Genomic DNA, 24,045 nt, shown 5'->3' on the forward strand with positions numbered 1-24,045 from the left:
CAGGAGGCAGAGGGGAGATGAAGATACTTTTCAACACACCGTGATCAGTTATGATTTCGAGTATGCTGGCTGGAAGGCTGGTAGAAGAATATGTAATATTAACTTGCAAAAGGAAATTGGACAAATAACTTAAGTGGAGAAATTTCAAGGCTATGGATTGAGTAAGAAGATAGTGTAGAACTTTGAAAGGACATAGACATTGGTTGATTTGGGTGACTAGGTAATAGATGAAGTTCAGTGCTGAGAAATGTGAGGTGGGGCATGGAGAGACAATACAAAACCATGGGTATTAACTATAAAGAGGGGGGGGGGCAGGAACAGAGGGAACAGGATGCATGTCACTAAAAGTAGCAAGACAGGATACAAGGAGGTTTATACTGGAATTGTATAACATGCTTATTCGGCCTCAGCTGGAGTACTCTGTGCAGAACTGGGCTACCCTCTTTAGGAAGTTTGTGAAGACATCAGAGAGGGTAAAGAAAAGATTCATGAGAATGGTTCCAGGAATGAAGGACTTTGGTTATGAAGAGACTGGAGAAGTTGGGAGAGGGCTAAGAGAATATGTGATAGGGGCTCTGGACACAGTAAATAGGGAGAAACTATCCCTACTTGCAAAAAGTATTGAGACTAAGAGGGTAAAAACAACATTCCTCATGCAGCAAGTAGTTAATTTCTGAAGTCAGCTTGATAGAGGCAGTTTCAAATGAGGCATACAAAAAGAAAGTAGACTGTTATTTGAAAAGAAAGAATGTATAGGGTTGCAGGGAGAAGACGAGAGTATGGCACTAAGTGAAATGCTTTTTCAGGCTAAATAGCCAAGTTCTGCATCATTCTTGTGATACTATGATCGAGAGTAGGGGAGTGGGGCTGAATTCAAAGAGCTTGCACAGGCATGGTGAAAAATCAATTTTCACCAATTTATTGATTCACTTGATTACCATATTCCTCGATCCCCCTCACCTCAAACTGTTGCCTGTTCTATCACTATCGTTGTCCTTCCCTGAGAATGTATTTCACCATAAAATTATCCTTTGGTGAAGAGAGTTGTTTCATCTTATTTTGTAGTTAAGAATATCTTATTTGTACTGCCTGGCATTCAAACTTTCACCACAGGTTTTGCTGCTTCAGTTCTCAAGAACCATCACTGTGACCTAAATTAAGGTCTCTTGGAATCCTCTTCCTTTCTGAAGGAAGCCAGCCAAGCGTCCTGAACATTTCTGCTTGAATCCTGATGCTACTTTTGTTCCTGATTCCACAGGCATTACATACCATGGGTAATCCAAAGGGGGGAGAGAGAGAGAGAGAGAGAGAACAAGCGAGCGAGAGAGACAGACAGATGAGAAGCAACTGAAAATGTGTCCTAGTTGCCCGCACTCGTTCCGTTCCCAGGATATGATAGTACTGTATGATAACAAGACAGTGAGAGGCTGACCAATTGCCTTGCCAGCCCGGGGAGTTCTGGATCAAAGGGTAAAGAAGGGCAGCAGTACTTTTTGCCATCAGGAATTGGGTGTAGCTGTCCTACCTTTTTTGTGACATGCCTGACTGCAGAAATCGGTTCCTGTGTGAGTAAAGATCAACCAATTACATTTTGAGTGGAAACAACGCATTAATTTTGAAGATATTGCCCATTTTAATTGTAAATAAACCTTCCCTCCCCACCGGCTTGGGAATACAACTTTTCTCAATAGTTCTGTGTGCGCAGGCAAGGAGTGGAAGGGAGAGGATGGGGAGGGATGGTTTAATAAACATGAGCACCCTATTTCCGCACACACAAATGTTGACTTTTTTTCTTTACTAGTTAAGTACACCCTTCCAAGGGATTCAGTCATTTGGTTCTCTTTTTCAGCTGCGCTAACTTAGTTAAGCTTCACCTCCTCTGCAGACACTGTGGCTGGGATCAGTTGTGGGAGGGTTGGAAAGTCAGGCTGGCTGCAATGGCCATTGTAAAGGGAGATTATTACTGTAGGGGATAAATCTGTTGAACGGTGGACCTGAAGATGGGATGGGCTCAAAGCTGTTTCGATTGGTTGGCTATGAGAGGCTTCCAATCTTTGACAGCTATGGTTCTACATCGGGGATTATCTTTAGCCTGCTGTTCTTTGCTTCAATCCTTTGCTCCTGCGCAACAGATCTTGGCCAAACCTCTTTAGTTAGCTATACCCCATCTCTCTGAGACTCTGTCTTACACATCCCTTCCATCTGATAATTTCCCTCTGCTTTCAAAACCTCCTAACACCTTTTAAATTGCTCTGATCTGTCCCACCCTTTTAAAACCTCCTATTGTCATTCTTCACCTGCCTGTTTAGTGTCCATTTTATTCTTTGAGCTTTCCGTATAAAACCTAAGCGATTAAAGCAGCCCAGTAACAGTATTAACCCAGTCCTGCCAAGTACAACTTTACCCTTTAAAACTCTTGCAATTTGATTTTTTATACTAATGTGTTGCTGAATTGGATAAGGGAATTAACAGGTGAAAAAATGAAACATGATACAGGAGACAGTTTAGATAACCAGAGGGAAATGAGTCTGATTGTGCAATACAGTGGAATTTAACTTCCCCACTATTTGATTCTTGATCAATAGTCCATGTGGCTCTGTGACACATTTTGTTTGATAACACTGGTGTGAAATGCTTTGCAACATTTTTAAAAAAAAGTTGCTGTTTTTGTTCGTAGGCCCAGCACTTGCTTGCAATTGGGTTCCTCAGCAATTGGCCACTCAGGGTGATTTCACTTGCACAGTCCCATATTCTTCCTGACTGGGTGTATGCCCTTATCATCCCATGCCTCTGTGACTGAACAGTCATAAAGCATGGAACAGAGCCTTTGGTCCAACTAGTCCATGCTACACATGTTCCCAAACTAATCTAGTCCCACCTGTTTGTGCTTGGCTTAAATCCCTCCAGGCCTTTCCTATTCACATACCTATCCAAATATCTTTTAAATGTTCTAACTGTACCTGAATCCACCACTTTCTCTGGCAGTTGATTCCACACATGAATCACTCTCTGTGAAAAAAAAAGTTGTCCCTTCCTCCTCTGACCTTAAAAATGTCTGCTAATTTTGAACAAGGAAAAAGACTGTTGTCATTCACCTTATCTGTGACCCTCATGATTTGTTAAACCACAATAAGGTTATCCGCGAACCTCCTACGCTACAGTGAAAAAAGTCTCAGTCTTTCCTGTCTATTTTTATATCTCAAACCCTCTATTCCCAGCAACATCCTGGTAAATCTTTTCTGAACTGCTTCCAGTTCAATAAAAACCTTCCAATAATATGGCGACCAGAACAGGGGAGAAAAACAAAATTTAGACTGTTGTGCAAACCAGATACTGTTAGTGACCCTCAGTCTCATTCTCTCCCACTCCCCGGGTTGTTAGTGACCCTCAGTCTCATTCTCTCCCACTCCCCGGGTTGTTAGTGACCCTCAGTCTCATTCTCTCCCACTCGCCGTGCTGTTAGTGACTCTCCGTCTCATTCTCTCCCACTCGCCGTGCTGTTAGTGACTCTCCGTCTCATTCTCTCCCACTCCCCGTGCTGTTAGTGATACTCGGTCCCACTCTCTCCCACTTCCCGGGCTGTGAGTGACCCTCAGTCTCATTCTCTCCCACTCCCCGGGCAGTGAGTGACCCTCAGTCTCATTCTCTCCCACTCCCCGGGCAGTGAGTGACCCTCAGTCTCATTCTCTCCCACTCCCCGGGCTGTGAGTGACCCTCAGTCTCATTCTCTCCCACTCCCCGTGCTGTTAGTGACCCTCAGTCTCATTCTCTCCCACTCCCCGTGCTGTTAGTGACCCTCAGTCTCATTCTCTCCCACTCCCCGTGCTGTTAGTGACCCTCAGTCTCATTCTCTTCCATTCCCCGTGCTGTTTGTGGCTCTCAGTCTCATTCTCGCCCACTCCCCGTGCTGTTAGTGACCCTCAGTCTCATTCTCGCCCACTCCCCGTGCTGTTTGTGGCTCTCAGTCTCATTCTCGCCCACTCCCCGTGCTGTTTGTGGCTCTCAGTCTCATTCTCGCCCACTCCCTGTGCTGTTAGTGACCCTCAGTCTCATTCTCGCCCACTCCCCGTGCTGTTTGTGGCTCTCAGTCTCATTCTCGCCCACTCCCCGTTCTGTTAGTGATTCTCAGTCTCATTCTCTCCACGTCCCGTGCTGTTAGTGACTCTCAGTCTCATTCTCTCCCACTCCCCGTGCTGTTAGTGATTCTCAGTCTCATTCTCTCCCACTTTCCATGCTGTTTTCACTGAGGAGATTAATTTTAATGTACTGTCATCTAAAAGGAGGTTGAAGCAGCAAAACAGAATTAAAGATATACAAAATAAGAGGGGGAGGAAGTCTGAGAAAGTGATAGGGAAGACAGTGGAGTGGAAGAACGAATGTGAGAGAAGGATAGCACCATTGAGAAAAAGGGATGGACACTGGAGAAAGAACAAAGGCAATGTGTAAGAACTAGGTTTCAGGGAATGACAAGTTATTGCAGCATCATTGAATAAAAATGTAGTCTCTATTCACAGAACAATCATGTTTGTGCTGCAAGTGTCAGGCTCTGATCCTCAACAACTTGACATTTTAAAAAAAATTAATTTGTGGGATGTGGGCGTCCCTTGCTGTGCCCATGCCTAGCTGCCTTTGAGAGGATGGTGGTGAGCTGTCTCCTTGAACTGCTGCAGTCCACCTGCTGTGGGTTGACCCACAATGCCATTTGGGAGGGAATTCCTTCTCTAAGCTCTCCAGTTGGAAAATATGGGGCAGTGAATTGCTTCTGATACATTTTTCCTGTTCAGACACAGAGTGAAGCAAGATACTTTCACTCCTTGGGAGAAGAACTAGGAAGACAAGACTTTCTCCAACACACATTCCTGGTTCACTGCAGGGCCGGTGAAAGAGATTTCCTCTCCATTACTCACCAGGGAGTGGTGTAGAAAGAGCTAAAAGAGAAAGGTTTCCATTTAACTGAAATACTTCTTCATTATAAGGTCATAAAATTAAACAAACATCCATGGATTCCCTCCCTCAAGCATTTCCGATCTGTGCTGTCACTTCTTCCTTGACCATACTCAATTCCATTCACTCTTACATTTCTTTCCATTCACATTTTCTCCTGACTTTTTAACCTGTTGATGCAGGCATCCATCTCTCTCTTCTATCCTCTTTCTCCCACTGTGCAGAACTTTAACAGGGCCTTCAACTCCAAACAGCCTTCAACAAGGCATGTTACTAGTTATTATCTTTCACTCCTACTTTGTCTCTCACCTTTCCATCTCTCAGTTTCATTCCTATCATTATGTTCAATTCTCTCACTCTTTGTCTACAAGTGGTGTCCCACTTTGTCAGTTACACTAAGGATTTGTAACTTTAGAATCTTTTTCCTTGCCAAACTGCATTTATTCCCTTACAATAGGCTAAAGTGAGGACTGCAGATGCTGGAGATTAGAGTCAAGATTAGAGTGGTGCTGGAAAAGCACAGCAGGTCAGGCAGCATCCGAGGAGCAGAAAAATCAATGTTTCAGGTCGGAGTCCTTCATCAGGAATCAGGAATTTCTGATGAAGGGCTCCTGCCCAAAACATCGATTTTCCTGCTCCACGGATGCTGCCTGACCTGCTGTGCCTTCCCAGCACCATTCCCTTACTACAGTCAACTTGGAACTCCAGAAGATCTTTTCAAGGTCACTGCTTCGCAAAGTTCCTTCGATGTTACAAGTCCTTGAAGACCTTTTTATTTTATTCACCCACGGGATGTGGCTGGCCAGCATTTAGTGCCTGTCCCTAGCTACCCCAAGAAGGTGGTGATGAGCTGCCTTCTTGAACTGTTGCAGTCCATGCGCTGTTGACCTACAATGCCATTATGGAGGGAATTCCAGGGCACTGCCACATGTGGGATCTGAGTTCTCCGCTCTCTCTGTTCTGTGTGCCTGATCTTTCAGCTACAATAGTCCCATTCCCATCACTTCTACGCTTTATTTCTTCCTCCCCCCCCCCCCCCCCCCCCATCTCAACATTTTGCTCCTTATCTTTTCCTCCTTGATGTTTAATTTTCATCCACTATTCTGTAAAGTGTTCTGAGATCTCTCTGTGCATATGAATTGGTAACAGTTGTTGCTCCCTCAGTTTTATGTCCCCAGCAGAAACTACTGCATCATAGTAATAACAGGAGAAAATTATTTAACTTCTGAGGTTCTTCCACTATTCAATTAGATCTTGGCTGATACGTAATCCAATCTCATTTATCTGCCTTAGCTTCACCTTTCTCAATATCTTTAATTTAAAAAATCTATTAAGCTCAGTCTCAATTCCCTGAGAATCCACATGGTAACTGTAAAGAGAGTTCATAAGTTTTTGTGAGAAGGAATGCTTTCTAACTGATGAGCTCTTCACTACAAAATTAGATCTGCTTGTTTTGAATTTCTCCACCAGAGGGAACAATTTCTTTCTATCTATTCCATCAAATGTACTGCCTGTGAATGTGGTAGGGGCAGATTCGTTTTCTTACCCTTATGTACTTATCCAATTACAATTTTCAAAATGAACTGGATAAGTATGCAAGTGTAAGAAAATATCCTGGGCTACAGGGAAAGTGAGGAGAGAGGGTTCTCTTGTAGGTGGGCATCAAATACGTGATGGCTACCTTCTGTATCCATCAGGGACTGTGCTCTTATTACAGAAAAGTTAGCAATTTTTCCAACTGTCAGGTGGATGCAAACACAGTATGAGAAGAGATTAATAGCTAAATGAGAGCAGTTATGAATGGTTATCTTTCAGACTACAAGAAGGTACACAGCACAGTTCCCCAGGAATCGATCGCACGACCATTGCTTTGCTTGATTTATATTCGTAATGCAGACTTTGATGGACAGGGTACAATTTCAAAGTCGGCAAACCTGAATTGTAAGGAGGATAGTGACAGTCTTCAAGAAACAGGTTAGTGACACATTTTGTTAAGAAGAGTGAGAAGAGTCAACATAAAATAAAGGTACAGTTCTAAAAAGCTGTGATTGCTGATACTCAGCAGCATGCCCACTAACAGTAAAATCTCTCGAATATATTTAAGAGTGATAGATACTGTACCTAACAGACACCTAAAACTGAAATAAATAAAAGTATATCGGTGAAGAGAAAACCAGGGTTAAGCAAATCAGATTTCTTTCTTAAAAAGGAATTATATTGCATGTGCACAATTTGAAAAAAAAACTGGAGGGGAGCATGTGCAGTTGGTATTCATCATAGACTCAGTGGTGTCAGTAGACATATTGATTCTAAAATGTGTAGAAGCACAAATCATTTGAAGTGGCAGGGCAAGTTAAGTAAGTGGCTAAAGAGTCTTACAGGATTTTGAGTTTTGGAAGTAAAAGCTGAATATAAAAGCAAGGGCTTATTGTGAATCTTTATAAAATGCTGATTTTATTACAACTGGAGTAATGTATTCAATTCTGAAGGCATTCGAGAGGGTGCACAGAAGATTCATGAGAAAGGTTCCAGGAATGAGTGACTTCAGTTACTTGTGTTATTAGCTCTTGGGATGAATGTGATCAAAGAGTATGGGGAGAACATGGAAACAGGATACTGAGCTGTATGATAATATCGAATGGTGGAGCAAGCTCCTGCTCCTATTTTTTATGTTTCTATGAAGAGGCTGGGTTTTTCTCCTTACAGATGAGGTGTAAAGTGTTCAAACTCATGAGGGGGGGGTCTAGTCAGAGAAAATAGGGATAAACCTTTCCCATTAGTGAAAGGATCAAGAACTAGAGTACACCAACTTAAGATTGCTAACCAAAAGAAGCATTTTTATGCAGCCTTTTATGAAGGGATTAGGATCTGGAATGCATGGCCTGAGCAGATTCAAACATGGTTTATAAAAGGAAATTGGATAAGCACCAGAAGGAGAGAAAATTAGCAGGGTTACAAAAGAAGGATGGCAGTAGTGCGCTTAGCTGAGCTGCTCTTATAAACAGCATGGACATAATGGCTCAAATGGACTCCTGTGTTATATGGTTCCATTCTATAATTATTGCAATAGTTCCTTAAATAAAATCTTCCCCTAGACACACAGTAAGAACATCAGGAAACAGATTGTTTGACCCCACCAGTTTATGTCTGGTTTCTACCTTCACCAGCAATAGTCTATGTCCCCTTCTTGCCCCTGATAGCCTTTACTCTCTTTTTCCTTCAATCACCTATTTTCAAATGTTGTTACAGTCTGTGCTTTATTCCTTAATTCCACAGTTCCACTATCCTGTATTATTCTATCTGTTATGTGGAAAATGAATGCCAGTAATTTCCATAAACAGGTTACTGGGTAATTGATCTGCATTCCTGGCTGGTCTCCAACCTTTCAACCTCTATAATCTGAAGCTCATTTGAAACTCTGCTGACTGGATCCTAGCATTCACTAATTCCAATTCATCCATCACTTCTGTGATCATTGACTTACAGTAGTCTACAATTTAAAATTTTCATTTTTGTTTCCAAACCCCCTCAGGGCAATGCAACTCCCATCAAGCCTATATCATCTTAAAACCCTCTTACATGTCTGCAGTTCTCTGGCTTTTTCTACCAGCATTGATGGTAGTGTTTTTCACTGCCTTGGCCCTAAGCTTTGGAATTCCTTGCGTAAATATCTCTAACACCCTCTCTCCTCTTCCAAAGAAACACCCCTCAAAACCTCTTTAACTTAGCTTTTGGTCACTTGTCCTAATACCGCCCTGTGTAGTTCAGTGTCACATGTTGCCTAAAAATGCTGTGGCGAGATAGTTTGACACATTTTATTGTGTTAAAGGCACTGTGTAAATGCCAGTTCTTGCTGTCATCTACTGTCAGCACTGGCAGAAACATCTGCATGGATTTTTGTTCTTAGGAACTCAAAACTAGCCATATAAAATGCAAGAATAATAGGTTTTAATAAATGTAAGATCTATCACTGAGCCTCAGTCAGTAGACCTGGGAGAGAACTATATTCGCTGTGTATCAGCTCTTGGATTAATGAATTCTCCACTGCCTGTGTTTTTTTTAGATGCTATGAAAGGACATAACTAGTCCAAAACCTGTGATACCAACAAGTGGAATATGCTAGTCCATCAATTTCAAGAATGGAACATTTAAGATTTGTATGATCAGATTTTAAGTTCAACACCCATGGGGAATTACATTCAATGATCCTACAGCCCTTGGAATGAATTGCCATTAAATGAAGGGGCAGGACAGGCATGGTGTCATGAGCCTTTTGTTGTTGACTTGCTCTCTAATGCAAGGCTCTATACTGGAACCATAGGGTGAATAATATTTCTTTCCCATTTCTCCTCTTAAGTCCACCAGGCACCAAACCTGTTCCCTCTTCTATCTGCCTTACCCTGAGCAGCCATTTGTCACACATTATCCCAGGCAGCAATATGACTGGCAGGAGCATCACAGCCAAGCCTGATCTCGATGGAGTGGAGGTTATTGCCCAGTGAACTGAAATAAGGCTTACTGGGGACAACTGTAGGCACCCAACTATTACCCTGCTGAGAATTGGTTAACAATCAGCATGGAGCAGGAACTGAAGTCAGGACTTTGTGGTCTCTACAGCTCAGTGTGGTGGGGGTGGTGGAGTGAGGGTTTCTGCCTTTCTTCAAACAGAACATGAGCTTGGTGTCTATGATGAAAGCAGAAACCATCCTTACCTGTATATCCTATTTTCTCAAAGCTAAGTAGGTTGAAAATGCTGTTGTAGAGCTGCATTTCCTTCTTGTGGTTTTGGTCCATTTCGTCCAGGATTTCCATCAGCTCATTGCCAGTCTTGGTGGGGTGGCCACATTCCCCCTCATGAGCAGTTAGCTCGTGGAATGGCCCCTGCCATGGACATCCAATCCGCTTGTATTTACACAGTGTTACTCTAGCATGGGAAAGGCAGGGAGGAAAACAACATAGCAGGTTAAGCAGAGTTTAAACAGGCTCAAACAAAAAGACTGACTGGCATTTCCAACACACCGTTCATGAAATTAGGACCTTCCAAAGACATCTATATATAAAGAGTCCTGTATCCAGTAGTGGTTATTACACTAGCAAAGATGTGAAAGTCATCATGGGACTTTGATTTACCAAAATGACTCCAGTGATGGGGAGCTTTTGGTTACAAAGTTAGATTGGAAAGTTTGGGGTGGACTTCTTGGAGTAAAGAAGATTATGGGGAGATTTGATAGAGATGCACAGGTGTGGCCAAAATAAACACAGGAAAACATTTTCCTTTAGCTAACGGCACAAGGACTAGGGGACACAGATTTAAGATTTGGGGCTTGAGATGTAGGGGAAAGGTGAGTAAGAACTTTCTTTCACTATGCGTTGTAATGGGATGGAACTCACTGCCCATGAGGGAAGGTGATAATAGGCGGAATTTTGTTTTTATTCATTCAAGGGATGAAAGCATTGCTGGCTAGGCTAGCATTATTGCCCATCCCTAATGGCCCAGAGGACAGTTAATAATCAATCACATTGTTGTGGACCTTGAGTCACAGTTTGGTGAGACCAGGTAAGGATATCCTTACATGTCCTTACGCCCTGAAGGACATTAGTGAATCAGATGGGGTTTTTTTTTTCTGACAATTGACAATGGACTAATTCCAGATTTTAAAAAAAATCAAATTCAAATTTCATCATCTGCTGTAGTGGGATTTAAATCCAGGTCCCAAGAACATTACCTGGGTCTCTGGATTAACAGTTCAGCAGAAATACCACTAGGCTATCACCTACCTTTTAGGATAGAGATATCCTCAAAGATATCACAATCTCAGGATGTCACAAAGTAAATTAAGTACTTCTGAACTGCAGTCACTGTGAGATGAAGCAGTTTGTGACAATGGTAAGAAGGTATTAAATAAGTCAGGTCTCCAGAAAACATACCAACATCTCACACTGGACAAATTAATCCTCAGTGCAGTCCCTATGGCAGTGTGGAGCTTATGACAGACCATATTGTGCAGCCCTCACACTGACTTTCTGTTCCTCCCAGATGCCTCTCATCCCAGCACGGGGCTTCCCAGAGGAAAGAGGCCAGGCAGTCTCCTTGGTTGCTCTATTGGAAGTACAATGGAGTACAATGTGCTTAAGTGTAAAATTGTCCATTTTTGCAGAGGCAGAAAGAATACAAAAGCATATTACTGAAATGGTGAGAGGTTGCAGAGCTCAGAAATGCAGACAGATCTTGGTGCACAAATCACAGATTAGTATGCAGGCACAGCAAATAATCAGGAAAGCCAATAGAATGTCACGTTTCATTGGAAGGGGAACTAAATGCAAGAGTAAGGAGGTTGTGCTTCAGTTATACAGGCATTGATGAGATTGCATCTGGAGTATGGTGTACAGCACTGGTCGCTGTACTTAGAGAAGAATGCTAATGTATTGGAAGCAGTTCAGAGAAGGTTCATAAGACTAATATCTGGAACGAGTGGATTGCCTTATGAGGAAAGATAAGACAGGCTAGGCCTAGAACTAGGGGTCTTAGTTTAGAAATAACGGATCACCCATTTAAAATAGAGATGAGGAAACACGTTTTCTCTCAGAGGGTTATGAATTCCCTTCCCCAAAAGGCATTGGGTGCAGAATCTCTAAATATTTTTAAGGTAGAGTAAGATACATTCTTGATTACCAGGGTGATGAAAGGTTATTGGGGATATACAGGAAAGTAGAGTTAAAATCAGATCAGTTATGGAGGTACTATATGGCGAGCGAATTCAATGGATCGGTTAGGTGAAAGTGAGGACTGAAGATGCTGGAGATCAGAGTCAAAAAGTGTGATACTGGAAAAGCACAGCCAGTCAGGCAGCATCTGAAGAGCAGGAGAATCGACGTTTCAAGCATAAGCCTGATGAACAGCTTATGCTTGAAATGTTGACTCTCCTGCTCCTCAGATGTTACCTGACCGGCTGTCCTTTTCCAGCACCACACTTTCTGACAATGGATCAATTAGCCTACTCTTGTTCCTTGACTGTATGATCATATGTACCATAGGGACAATTCTGAACTCCCACCATCTGAATGTCTACAGGTTAGGCCATCCACTATTTCAATGAGTACATGTTAACCCATCTGCCATCTCAGAGTACAGATTAACTCACCCACATTCTCATTCTCTAAACTTATAAAGAATACTGCAAACTTGCAAAGAGAAATAAGAGCAACTTAGAGGGAACATATAACATAATAAAAAAGAAGTGAAGAATATCAACTCCAAGGACTACAACCCAAATGCATTCAGAGAGACAGTGACATGATAGAGCCAGGTTAGCAATGACAATATCACACGAAGCTAATCAGTAACAGATAAATATTCGATGACTTGTGTTGTGAGAAGGATCAAGTAATATTTAGAGAAAAGCTTATAGAAATACTTTGTTGTCAGATTTTTAAAACATCAAAATAGCTAACAATGTTATCTCCTCTTTCTCACTCTTGTCTGGAATAACATGATCCTTTGCAATATGAAAAGCAGAGCGGAACAATAATAAACAGTTAGCGTGGTGGCACAAAGGCCATTTAGCCAGACTCCTACATAAATTACTAAAAATGGTGTTCAAGTCTCTATTTTGTGATGTATTTTAAGCATTGTAAACAGAAGAATTACAGATCCATTTCTATAATGTACTCGTAGTCTGAACCTAAATTATATGCTGAACTTCACAGTATATCATTTCAAATTTCCTAGTGGAATTTATTTTTTGTTCTCATGCTGTAAATGCTGGTGGCAAGGCTGACAATTATATTGCCCATCCCTGAGGTGTGACAGACCTTTTCCCAGAAATGTTGCAGACTGTGTGGTAACAATACTCCCAAGTCATTAGAAGACATATCACAAAGGAAGGACATTCAGTCCATCTTGTCTTTGAAAGAACTGTTTAATTACACCCACTTCCCCCATATTCACTCTCCACATCCCCTTTCCTTTTCAAGTATTTCTGCAATTTCCTTTTAAAAGTTGAACCAGCTCCACAAACATTCAGGCAAAATCAATGACAGTGAACTGGACACTGTCTGGGTGGATGAGAATCATCTCCTCTCCAGGTTCTGTTTTCTCATTTCTCAAATGGCCAGTATTCCAGGTCAGTAAGACATATCAAAGATATCCTGAAACTCTCCTTGGAATGTAACATTATTGACTGAGACAGCATTACTACCAATCATTCTAAATGACAACATCCCTATCAAGTTGCACCATGCTTTAAGTCACAACATTTTCATAAGGCAGTGTGGTGGCAGAAATAGTAAACATGCAAAGCAAATTCTGCACTCTAAACCTCAATAACCCATGTGAGATTTTGCCCCACGTGCTCAAAAATCCGTGGGTGGAGAATTGTCCCCATTCAGTCACATAAAGACCCACAAAAGAAAATTGTAACCCTGAGTCACAGGGTTATACGATGCAGAAAAAGCCCTTTGGCCCATCAAATATGTAATGATCTATTTATACGAGTCCCACTTTCTGGTATTTGGCCTGTAGCCTTAAATGTTATGACATTTCAAGTGCTCATTCACACATTTTTTAGTCAAGCAAACTTGACTAAAATTTGTGTAAGTCTACAGGTTCAGAAGCTCTTTAATTACCAAATTTTCATAGAAGTAATTTAATTGGGGAAGGGAGATTGATACTTTGCCTGAACTGGGATGAAGAGCTCAGGAAAGCAGACCTCTCAGATCACCACCATCTTGGATCCCACCATTTACACATTTTTTAAAGGTTGTAGAGAAGACAAGACGCTTAAATAGAGGAGTAGCTGACAAACTTACTCTGCTCAAAGAACAAACCCAGCTTCTTTAGTCTCTCCACATAACAAAAGTATATATTTAATACATTTCTGATTTTTCTAATGGCTTAAGGAGATTCTAGGGCATTGACAAGTGATGGGGAGGAACAGTGTTCAGTTCGGAACAGCACTTAGATTGTGGATAAAGGTGATCATGTGACCATGTTGCATTTACTGCACTCTTAGTGAATTATAACAACCACACTATGACAAATGTAAACAGGTTATTGAGCTTGACGTGCATTTCATGCTAACGTGCTGCTGCTGAGTATCTTGTGTGTTGTTTTAAAGCAGTGATGATCCAGCAACTACACATGGTTTCAAAATCTGGGTAAGCTTCTGCTCTCATGTACAAATGTTAAATGCAGATGGGGCTTTCATTCACGTTGTGCAGTGATCCAATGGGATGAGACACAGTACATGGGCATTTTCTTGTAAGCATTAATACACAAACTGAACAGATTTCAGCAAGGGTTTCTGTGAACTGTAACATAGAAACGTAGCTGCTGTCCTTGTCCTCCTCGACGACAGAAGTGGTTGTGAATGTGGAAGGTGCTGTGTAAGAAGCCTTTCTGTAGTGCACTTTGTAAATGATATACACTGCTGCTACTGAACATTGATTGGTGAAGGGAATGAATGATTGTGGATATGTATCAATCAAGTGGGCTGCTTTATCTTCTTCAGTGTGTTGGAGCTGCACTCATCCAGACACATAAAGGGTCACAATCTTGATTTGTGCCTTGCAAGATGGCAGACAAGCTTTGGGAAGTCAGGAGATGCGTTACTTATGCAGGATTCCTAGCTTCTGCATTAGTGGTGCTGGAAGAGCACAGCAGTTCAGGCAGCATCCAAGGAGCAGTAAAATCGACGTTTCGGGCAAAAGCCCTTCATCAGGAATAAAGGCAGGAAGTATGGAGAGATAAACTAGAAGAGGGTGGAGAAAGTAGCATAGAGTACAATAGGTGAGTGGGGGAAGGGATGAAGGTGATAGGTCAGGGAGGAGGGTGGAGTGAATAGGTGGAAAAGAAGATAGGCAGGTAGGACAAGTCATGGGGACAGTGCTGAGCTGGAAGTTTGGAACTAGGGTGAGGTGGGGGAAGGGGAAATGAGGAAACTGTTGAAGTCCACATTGGTGCCCTGGGGTTGAAGTGTTCCGAGACGGAAGATGAGGCGTTCTTCCTCCAGACGTCTGGTGGTGAGGGAGCGGCGGTGAAGGAGGCCCAGGACCTCCATGTCCTCGGCAGAGTGGGAGGGGGAGTTGAAATGTTGGGCCACAGGGCGGTGTGGTTGATTGGTGCGGGTGTCCTGGAGATGTTCCCTAAAGCGCTCTGCTAGGAGGCGTCCAGTCTCCCCAATGTACAGGAGACCGCATCGGGAGCAACGGATACAATAAATGATATTAGTGGATGTGCAGGTAAAACTTTGGATGTGGAAGGCTCCTTTAGGGCCTTGGATGGAGGTGAGGGAGGAGGTGTGGGTGCAGGTTTTACAGTTCCTGCGGTGGCAGGGGAAAGTGCCAGGATGGGAGGATGGATTGTAGGGGGGCGTGGACCTGACCAGGTAGTCATGGAGGGAACGGTCTTTGCGGAAGGCGGAAAGGGGTGGGGAGGGAAATATATCCCTGGTGGTGGGGTCTTTTTGGTGGTGGCGGAAATGTCGGCGGATGATTTGGTTTATGTGAAGGTTGGTAAGGTGGAAGGTGAGCACCAGGGGCGTTCTGTCCTTGTTACGGTTGGAGGAGTGGGGTCTGACGGTGGAGGTGCGGGATGTGGACGAGATGTGTTGGAGGGCATCTTTAACCATGTGGGAAGGGAAATTGCGGTCTCTAAAGAAGGAGGCCATCTGGTGTGTTCTGTGGTGGAACTAGTCCTCCTGGGAGCAGATACAGCGGAGGCGGAAGAATTGGGAATACGGGATGGCATTTTTGCAAGAGGTAGGGTGGGAAAAAGTGTAATCCAGGTAGCTGTGGGAGTCGGTGGGTTTGTAAAAAATGTCAGTGTCAAGTCGGTTGTCATTAATGGAGATGGAGAGGTCCAGAAAGGGGAGGGAGGTGTCAGAGATGGTTCAGGTAAATTTAAGGTCAGGGTGGAATGTGTTGGTGAAGTTGATGAATTGCTCAACCTCCTCGCAGGAGCACGAGGTGATGCCAATGCAGTCATCAATGTAGCGGAGGAAGAGGTGTGGAGTGGTGCCGGTGTAATTACGGAAGATCGACTGTTCTATGTAGCCAACAAAGAGACAGGCATAGCTGGGGCCCATACGTGTACCCATGGCTACCCCTTTGGTCTGGAGGAAGTAGGAGGATTCAAAGGAGAAATTGTTAAGGGTGAGGACCAGTTCGGCCAAACAAATGAGAGTGTCAGTGGAAGGGTACTGTTGGGGATGTCGGGAGCTTTACTATGGTGGTGAGGGAGCGGCGGTGCACCACCAGACGCCTGGAGGAAGAACGCCTCATCTTCCGCCTCGGAACACTTCAAGCCCAGGGCATCAATGTGGACTTCAACAGTTTCCTCATTTCCCCTTCCCCCACCTCACCCTAGTTCCAAACTTCCAGCTCAGCACTGTCCCCATGACTTGTCCTACCTGCCTATCTTCTTTTCCACCTATCCACTCCACCCTCCTCTATGACCTATCACCTTCATCCCCTCCCCCACTCACCTATTGTAATCTATGCTACTTTCTCCCCACCACCACCCTCCTCTAGCTTATCTCTCCACGCTTCAGGCTCTCTGCCTTTATTCCTGATGAAGGGCTTTTGCCCAAAACGTCGATTTTACTGCTCGTTGGATGCTGCCTGAACTGCTGTGCTCTTCGAGCACCACTAATCCAGAACCTGGTTTCCAGCATCTGCAGTCATTGTTTTTTCCTAGCTTCTGGCCTGCTCTTATAGCTACAATATTTATATGGTTTCTCCAGCTAATTTTCTGGTCAATGATAACCCCTAGAGTGTTGACTATGAGGCGATAGTTAGATTCTTTCTTACTGGAGATTATCATTGCCAGGCACTTAAATAGTGCAAATGTTTCTTTCTACTTGTGAGCCCAAGCCTGGATATTGTGCAGGCTTTGTTGCTTTGGGACATGGGCTGCTTCACTATCTGAGAAGTCGGGTGCTGAACATTGTGTTATCATAAGCAAACATCCCCATGCATCCCTTATGATGGATAGAAGATAACTGATGAAAATGGTTGAACTGAGGGCACTACCTTGAGGAACCCTACAGAGATGTCATGGAATTCAGATAACTGATCTCGAACAACCACAACCGCCTTCCTATGTGGTAGCTGCGACTTCAACCAACAGACAGCTCTGCCTGCATCCCCCCATTTCCTATTTATTCCAGTTTTGCTTGGCAAATTTGATTCCAATTGTCAGTGTAGGCTGAACAATCAGAGAGAGACTACATCAGACTGAGACAGAGTGCATATCTGGAAATCTGGGTCAAAGTGGGAATTCAACTGGCAAATCTTTTGCCAGTTTAATAGTAGTATAGGAATCAGACTTAGAACCACAGCCTTTACGGAAGTTAAATAATGTAATTAAACAGGCAGCTGTCTTAGAGTGGTGGTTATCAACATATACCTGAAATTTCTTGCTTGAATTAGGTGTTGATTACTATAGCAGAAAGTTTTTAAAAAAAGCTCATCAGAGCGCTCTATTTATGGGGTTGGTTGTTTAAAGCACAAGGTGATGAGAGGCATAGATAGAGTGGATAGCCAGAGACTTTTTCCCAGGGCTCAAATGGCTATTACAAGGGGGCATAATTTTAAGGTGACTGGAGGAAGGTTTAGGGGAGATGTCAGAGGTAGGTTCTTTACACAGAGAGTGGTGGGTATATGGAATGCACTGCCAGCAGTGGTTGTACAGTCAGTTACATTAGGGACACTTACGCGACTCTTGGATAGGTACATGGATGATAGTACGATGAAGGGTTTATAGGTTAGCTTGATCTTAGAGTAGGAAAAAAGGTTGGCACAACACTGAAGGCCGAAGATTCCTGAAGAAGGGCTTATGCCCGAAACGTCGATTCTCCTGTTCCCTGGATGCTGCCTGACCTGCTGCGCTTTTCCAGCAACACATTTTCAGCACTGAAGGCCGAAGGGCCTGTACTGTTCTATGTTCACACAGTCAGTGCATGCCAAATTGTGTCGCTAAGTGAGACTTTGCCTGAGTGAGACAGAATAAGTGTAGGAGTGTAACAAAGCCAGTCAAATGGACCTCAGAGAATTTAAGACATAGTAGCAGAAATTCAAGGTGTGAGGGGGCAAGTTTAAAAGAGTTACGCGAGGCAGATTTTTCACTCAAAAACTGATGAGTTCCTGGAACACGTTGCCAGAGGAGGTGGCGGAAGCAGACACAATCACAGCATTCAATAAGAACCTGGACGAATACATGAATAGGAAGGGAATAGAGGGATATGGATCCTGTAAGGGAAGACAGTTTTAGTATGGAAGGGCAAAATATGTCAGCGCAGGCTTGATGGGGTGAAGGGCATGTTCCTGTGCTGTATTATTATTCTTTCTTAGAAGTATGGATATCAATCAATAATTGTACAATTTACAGTACCATGTGCAACTCCTCAGATACTGAAGCCCTCATTCAAATGCAACAAAATCTGGACAATATTCATCTTGGGCTAAAAAGTGGTAAGTAACATTTGTGCCACACAAGTGCCAGGGAATGATTATCTCCAATAAGAGACAATCTAACCAGTACCCCTTCACTGAATCCCCCACCACCAACATCCTTGGGTTACCACTGGCCAGAAACTCCATTCAAAACTAAACACACTGGCTAGGAATACTGTAGGCAGTAACTCCTGACTCCCAAAACCTGTCCACTATCTACAAATCACTAGTCAAGAATGTGATGGAATACTCCACACTTAGCTGGATTGGTTCAGCTCCAACAACACTCAAAATGCTTGACTTCATGCAGGGCAAAGCATCTTTCTCGATTGGCACCACATCCATTGGCACTAACTCTTTCCATCACCAATGCTCAGTAGCAGCAGTGTGTACTATCTACAAGAGGTACTGCAGAAAATCACCAAAGATCGTTATACAGCACCTTCTAAACCCACAGCTACTTCCATCGAGAAGGCCAAGGGCAGCAGATACAAGGAAATACCACACCTGCAGGTTCCCCTACAAACCACTCAACATCCCAACTTGGAAATATATTGCTGGTCCTTCACTGTCACTGGGTCAAAATCCTAGAATTTCACCCCAAGGACATTGAGTCAACCTACTGTGTGTGGACTGCAGCATTTTGAGAAGACCGTCCACCCTCACCACCTCAAGGGTAAATAGGCAAGGGCAATAAATGCTGTCCAGCCAGCAATGCCCATGTCCCACAAGTGAATTTTTAAAAAATCTCAGATGGAATATAATGAAGGAAAATGTGAGGTCATCCACTTTGGTAGGAGCAACAGATGTGCAGGCTATTTCATAAATGGTATGAGGTTAGAAAGTGTGTGTGTACAAAGTGGCCTAAGTGCTCTTGTTAATGTCACTGAATGCTAACACCATCTGGTTCACACCCTCTAGGGAAGGAAATCTGTCATCCTTATGTATCTAGCCACTGGACAGACTACTTTGCATCGACCCAGGCACGACTAGAATGGCAAATGAAGGTCAGTTGACTCTGCAAAGTCCTCCTTTATCAACATCTGGGGTATCATGCCAAAATTCTTAAGCTTTCCACGTATAGAGTCAGCTATTACGAGGGGGCATAGCTTTAAATTAAGGGGTGGTAGGTATAGGACAGATGTTAGGGGTAGGTTCTTTACTCAGCGAGTCGTGAGTTCATGGAATGCCCTGCCAGTAGCAGTGGTGGACTCTCTCTCTTTATGGGCATTTAAGCGGGCATTGGATAGGCATATGGAGGATAGTGGGCTAGTGTAGGTTAGGTGGACTTGGATCGGTGCAACATTGAGGGCCAAAGGGCCTGTACTGCGCTGTATCCTTCTATGTTCTATGTCTCATAGGTTAGTCAACAAACAGCCTGACAGTAATGTTTACAAAATCACTGCTTACGTAAAAATATCCTAAACATCACTATCACAGGGTATTTCCTGATCCACTGGAGGTCATAGCATAATGGTATACAATTGGAAAGGATTTGTTTCAGGAGTCCTCAGCATTGCCTAATGACATCAAGTCAAATTTAGGCAAGGAAACCTCTTGCTGACAACCATATTCTGTTCTTCCTTGGCTGATGAATCTATTCTCCTCTATGGTGAAGATCAAATGGAAGCACAGAGAGGCAAGAGTGCAGAATGTGCACTTGTTGAGGGATTTACACAGCTATCATGAAAAGTGGTTCAGTAAAAATACTACTGACCAAGTTGGTCAAGTTCTAAAGGACGTAGATGCTAGACTGGGTCGGCAGAAAGGTGACGGAATCAGAAACAGAGAAAAACCTGCTAAAATTTGTCTTCTCCAATCTAATTATTACTGATTCCTGAGAATGAAAGTTGGCAGAAGAGAGCACTGCATAGTTCTCACTGAGACAAAGTCCTGTCCTTAGATTGAGGATACCCTGTAATGTGTCGTGTGCTACTATCACCTTGCTGAACAGGATAATTTCAAATAGCTCCAACAACTCAAGACTGGGTATCCATGAGGCACTGTGGGCTTTCAGCAGCAGAACCGTAATCATGGCTCCTCACTCTACCATTACCATCAAGGCTGGTTTAATAAAGAGTGCAGGACACTTATGCCTGGTGCTGCATCAAACATACCTGAAAATAGAGAATTTGCTGAAGATGCAACTCAGGATTACTTGCAAGGCATAAGCGGGAGCAAACATATGTTAGAGCTAAACGACCGCATGAGCATAGATTAGATCCAAGCTCTGCGGCCCTGCCATATCCAGTTTCGAATGATGTGGACAATTAAACGATTCACTGGAGGACGCAGATTCACAAATATCATTATCCACAATAAAGGGGAAGTATCACCCATCAACAGAATAGACAAGGCTGAACCATTTGCAACAATGAATCCTCCAGCATCACAGATACCAGTCTTTAGCCAGTGTAGCGATATCAATAAAAATAGGCTGGGGCATTTTTCCCTGGAGCGTAGGACATTGAGGTTTCAGAGGTTTATAAAATCATGAGGAGCATAGATAAGGTGAATAGCAAAAGTCTTTTCCCTAAAGTGAAAGCATTCAAAACTAGGGTGCATACTTTTAAGGTGACAGGAGGAAGATTTAAAAAGGACACGAGGGGCAACATTTTTACAGAGTGGTTAGTGTTTGCAATGAACTGCTAGAGGAAGTCGTGGATGCATGTACAAATACCAGCATTTAAAAGACATTTGGATAAGTTTATGAATAGTAAAGATTTGGAGGAAAATGGGTCAAATGCAGACAGGTGGGACTAGTTTAGTTTGGGAACATGGTCGATGTGGACTAGTTGGACTGAAGGGTCTGTTTGGATACTGCAAAAGCTATAGGCCCTCACACATTCCAGCAACAGCAAGGAAGATTTGTGTCTCAGACCTAGATGTGTCCTTCGCCAAGCTGTTCCAGGGCAGCTATAACACTTGCATCTGCACCTGTCTCATATTCTGAAAATGTTGCCTGATTCTGGACACCCCAACTAGTGGAAGCATCATTCCTGTACACCTATTCTACCGAGCCTTGTGAGAGAAATTATGTGTCCTCTTCTGTGAAAACCAAGCCAAGAGACATATTCAATTCTTTGGTATTCCTTTGTTCCCCATTGTAATTTTCCACACAGGTCATTCTGCTATAATGTGTCTTTCGTTAATGTGAATTCGCTTTAATGTGATTGAGGAATTGGGGACACTATTTCTACAGCTCGAACTTTTAAAGTGTGTATTGATTATAACGCGATTCCAGCCCCATTTGTTTAAATGATGCTGCTATTGTACAATTTTCTTATAATACAAGATTGCATGAGAACAGAACTATTTTCTAGCAGAACTGACCATATTTGTCTTTAAAAATCTTTCTCTCTTCACATATTTTTAGAAGCTTTTAATTAGAGTACATGATTGCCTCATGGTATTGTCACTAGATTTACAATCCAGAGTCTCAGGTAGTGTTTTGCGGACCTGTTTTTATATCCACAATAAGAGATGATGGAATCTGAATTCAATAAAAATGAATTCAAAGTCTAAATCAGATCACTGTCACTTGTCATAAAAACCCACCTGGTTCGCTAATGCCTTTTAGGGAAGGCAACTGCCATCCATACCTCGTCTGGCCTATATGTGACTCCAGATCCACATGTGCCTGACACTTAACAATTAGAGAGAGATAATAAATACTGACTCTACTAATAATGCCCCTATTGTTCCTGCATGTTTTGTCTCATTCTATTTTCTCCCTCTTGATCAATTTTTCTGTCCTTTTTTACTGAACTCGAAAATGTTCCCAAGTCCTTAGGCTTGCTTTTCTAGCAATTTTATATGTCTCCTGTTTAGAACTAATACTATCCATAGTTTATTTTATGGTTGCACTACCTTTCTTGTTTTGTTTTTGCAAAAAATGGGAATGGATTATTGTTACAATGCATATGATCCTTAAATATTAGTCACCACTTATCCTGGCAGCTGTTCAGTATGGTTCCCCAATCCATCATTACCAACTCATGAATCACTCCCTGGTAGTTCCCTTTGTTTAAATTCAGGACTCTAGCTTCGGATTTACTTTCTCACTCTCCATCTTAATGAGCAACTTTATCGTTTTATGGTCACTTTGCCCCAATGGATCCTGCACATCAAGACTGTTAATTAATCCCTTTCTCACTGATTTCTTATTCCTCAGAAAATTAATTTTTGATCCCGTTGTCCTTGAAGGCTTCTGTCCAATCTCCAAACGGTCTTCCTTTGCAGAATCCATGAATGTTGCCGCCAAAATATTATTGCACCTTTCCCAAAATTCCATGCTTGTATCCCCCAATTTGGTTTCCAATCCTGACAGATCACTGCAACAGGAGGTTACAAATGCCATTTTTGCAATTGTGACAAAGAGCTATCTAGGTTTGTTCAATACATCATTTTAATTGCATGATATTATGATCTTTTGCTATAAATTCTGTGTCTTATGACCCTGCCCCACTAATTACCTGAGCAAGGGGCAGTGCTATGAAAGCTAGTGCTTCCAAATAAACCTGCTGGACTATAACCTGGCATATTTTAATTTTGTCCACCCCAGTCCAACAGCGGCACCTCCACAGCGTGACAAAGTTCAACATTTCTTCCTTAACCTGTGACAGCACTTCTCACGGTTGATCTCACACTCCCTCTCCAACACTTCCCAGCCCTCTGGGAAGGACTGCTTTTAACTTCTTCCATTCATACCAGAGTTATGTGTGATGGCTTCTCTACCCACTCTCACATGATTACCCGAGTACTACCCAAGAATCTATTTTTGTCCCCTAGTTCCCATCTGCATGCTACCCCTCCAAGACAGCAGCCACAGATACTTTTTGATGTTTAAAAATTAGTCACTGATGGATGTGCATCACGATTGTTTATCTCTGATTCTCTTTGAAGCGGTGATGCCGAGATAACTTTTGAGGTGTTGCTTCATCAACCTGTATCCAAGGAAAGATGTGCTAGACTTGTAAACTTCCCCGGATCCTTTCCAAGAATAATCCCGGGATGAAGGCCTTGTCATAGGAGGAGAGGTTGAGGACTTTGGATCTGTACTTGATAAGAGTTTAGAAGGGATTAGAGGAGGAGATTGGATAGAATGGACATCATGATGTTTCCATTAGTAGGAGAGACTAGGACATGAGGCCACAGCCTCAGAGTGAAGGGATGACCTTTAGAATTGAGATGAAGAGGCATTTAGTCAGCCAGAGGGTGGTAAATCTGTGGACCTCACTGCTGCAGAAGGATGTGGAGGCCAAATCATTAAGTATATTTAAGACAGAGGTAAATAGATTCTTGATTAGAAAGGGAATCAAGGGTTACAGGCAGAAGAATGGGGTTAAGAAACACATCAGTAATTGAATGGTGGAGCAGAGCATTTGGAGGTGGTGGTCTTTCCATGCACCTGCTGCCCTTGTCCTTTTAGGCAATAGAGTTTGCAGATGCTGCAGTGCATTTTGTGAATGGTATCAATTGCTACCCTTGTGCAATAGTGGTAACAAAGTGAATGTGGGAGTTGATTGATGGGGTGCTGATCAAACAGGCTTTGTCCTCAATTATGACAAACATCTTGAGTGACGTTGGAACTGCATCCATCCAGGAAGTGAGAAGAATTCCAGCACACTCCTGCTGTGCTTTGTAGAT

General features: G+C 42.9%; 1 protein-coding gene and 1 long non-coding RNA gene across 3 annotated transcripts in view; one reads left to right on the forward strand and one right to left on the reverse strand.

Moving 5' to 3' along the window:
* zftraf1 (zinc finger TRAF-type and ring finger containing 1) overlaps positions 1-24,045 on the reverse strand; it is a 129,532-nt gene that overhangs the window by 15,205 nt on the left and 90,282 nt on the right. The window contains exons 3-4 of one of the 2 annotated variants that reach the window (XM_087987683.1): positions 9,657-9,868; positions 1,526-1,561 (exon numbers count right to left, since the gene is read on the reverse strand). In XM_087987683.1, coding sequence (XP_087843809.1) covers positions 1,526-1,561; positions 9,657-9,868 — 248 coding nt within the window. The remainder of the gene's footprint in view (positions 1-1,525; positions 1,562-9,656; positions 9,869-24,045) is intronic. The other variant, XM_043690960.2, reaches the window with a different exon arrangement.
* Positions 16,771-24,045, forward strand: part of LOC148150031 (uncharacterized) — an 85,321-nt gene continuing 78,046 nt past the window's right edge. Inside the window, exon 1 of the long non-coding RNA XR_015757287.1 lies at positions 16,771-19,403. This is a non-coding gene — a long non-coding RNA (uncharacterized LOC148150031). The remainder of the gene's footprint in view (positions 19,404-24,045) is intronic.

Source organism: Chiloscyllium plagiosum, unplaced genomic scaffold (genome assembly GCF_037043375.1).
Source record: "Chiloscyllium plagiosum isolate Xiang-an unplaced genomic scaffold, Cpla_swu_hap1 HiC_scaffold_5, whole genome shotgun sequence".
In the NCBI taxonomy this organism is placed as follows: Eukaryota; Metazoa; Chordata; class Chondrichthyes; order Orectolobiformes; family Hemiscylliidae; genus Chiloscyllium; species Chiloscyllium plagiosum.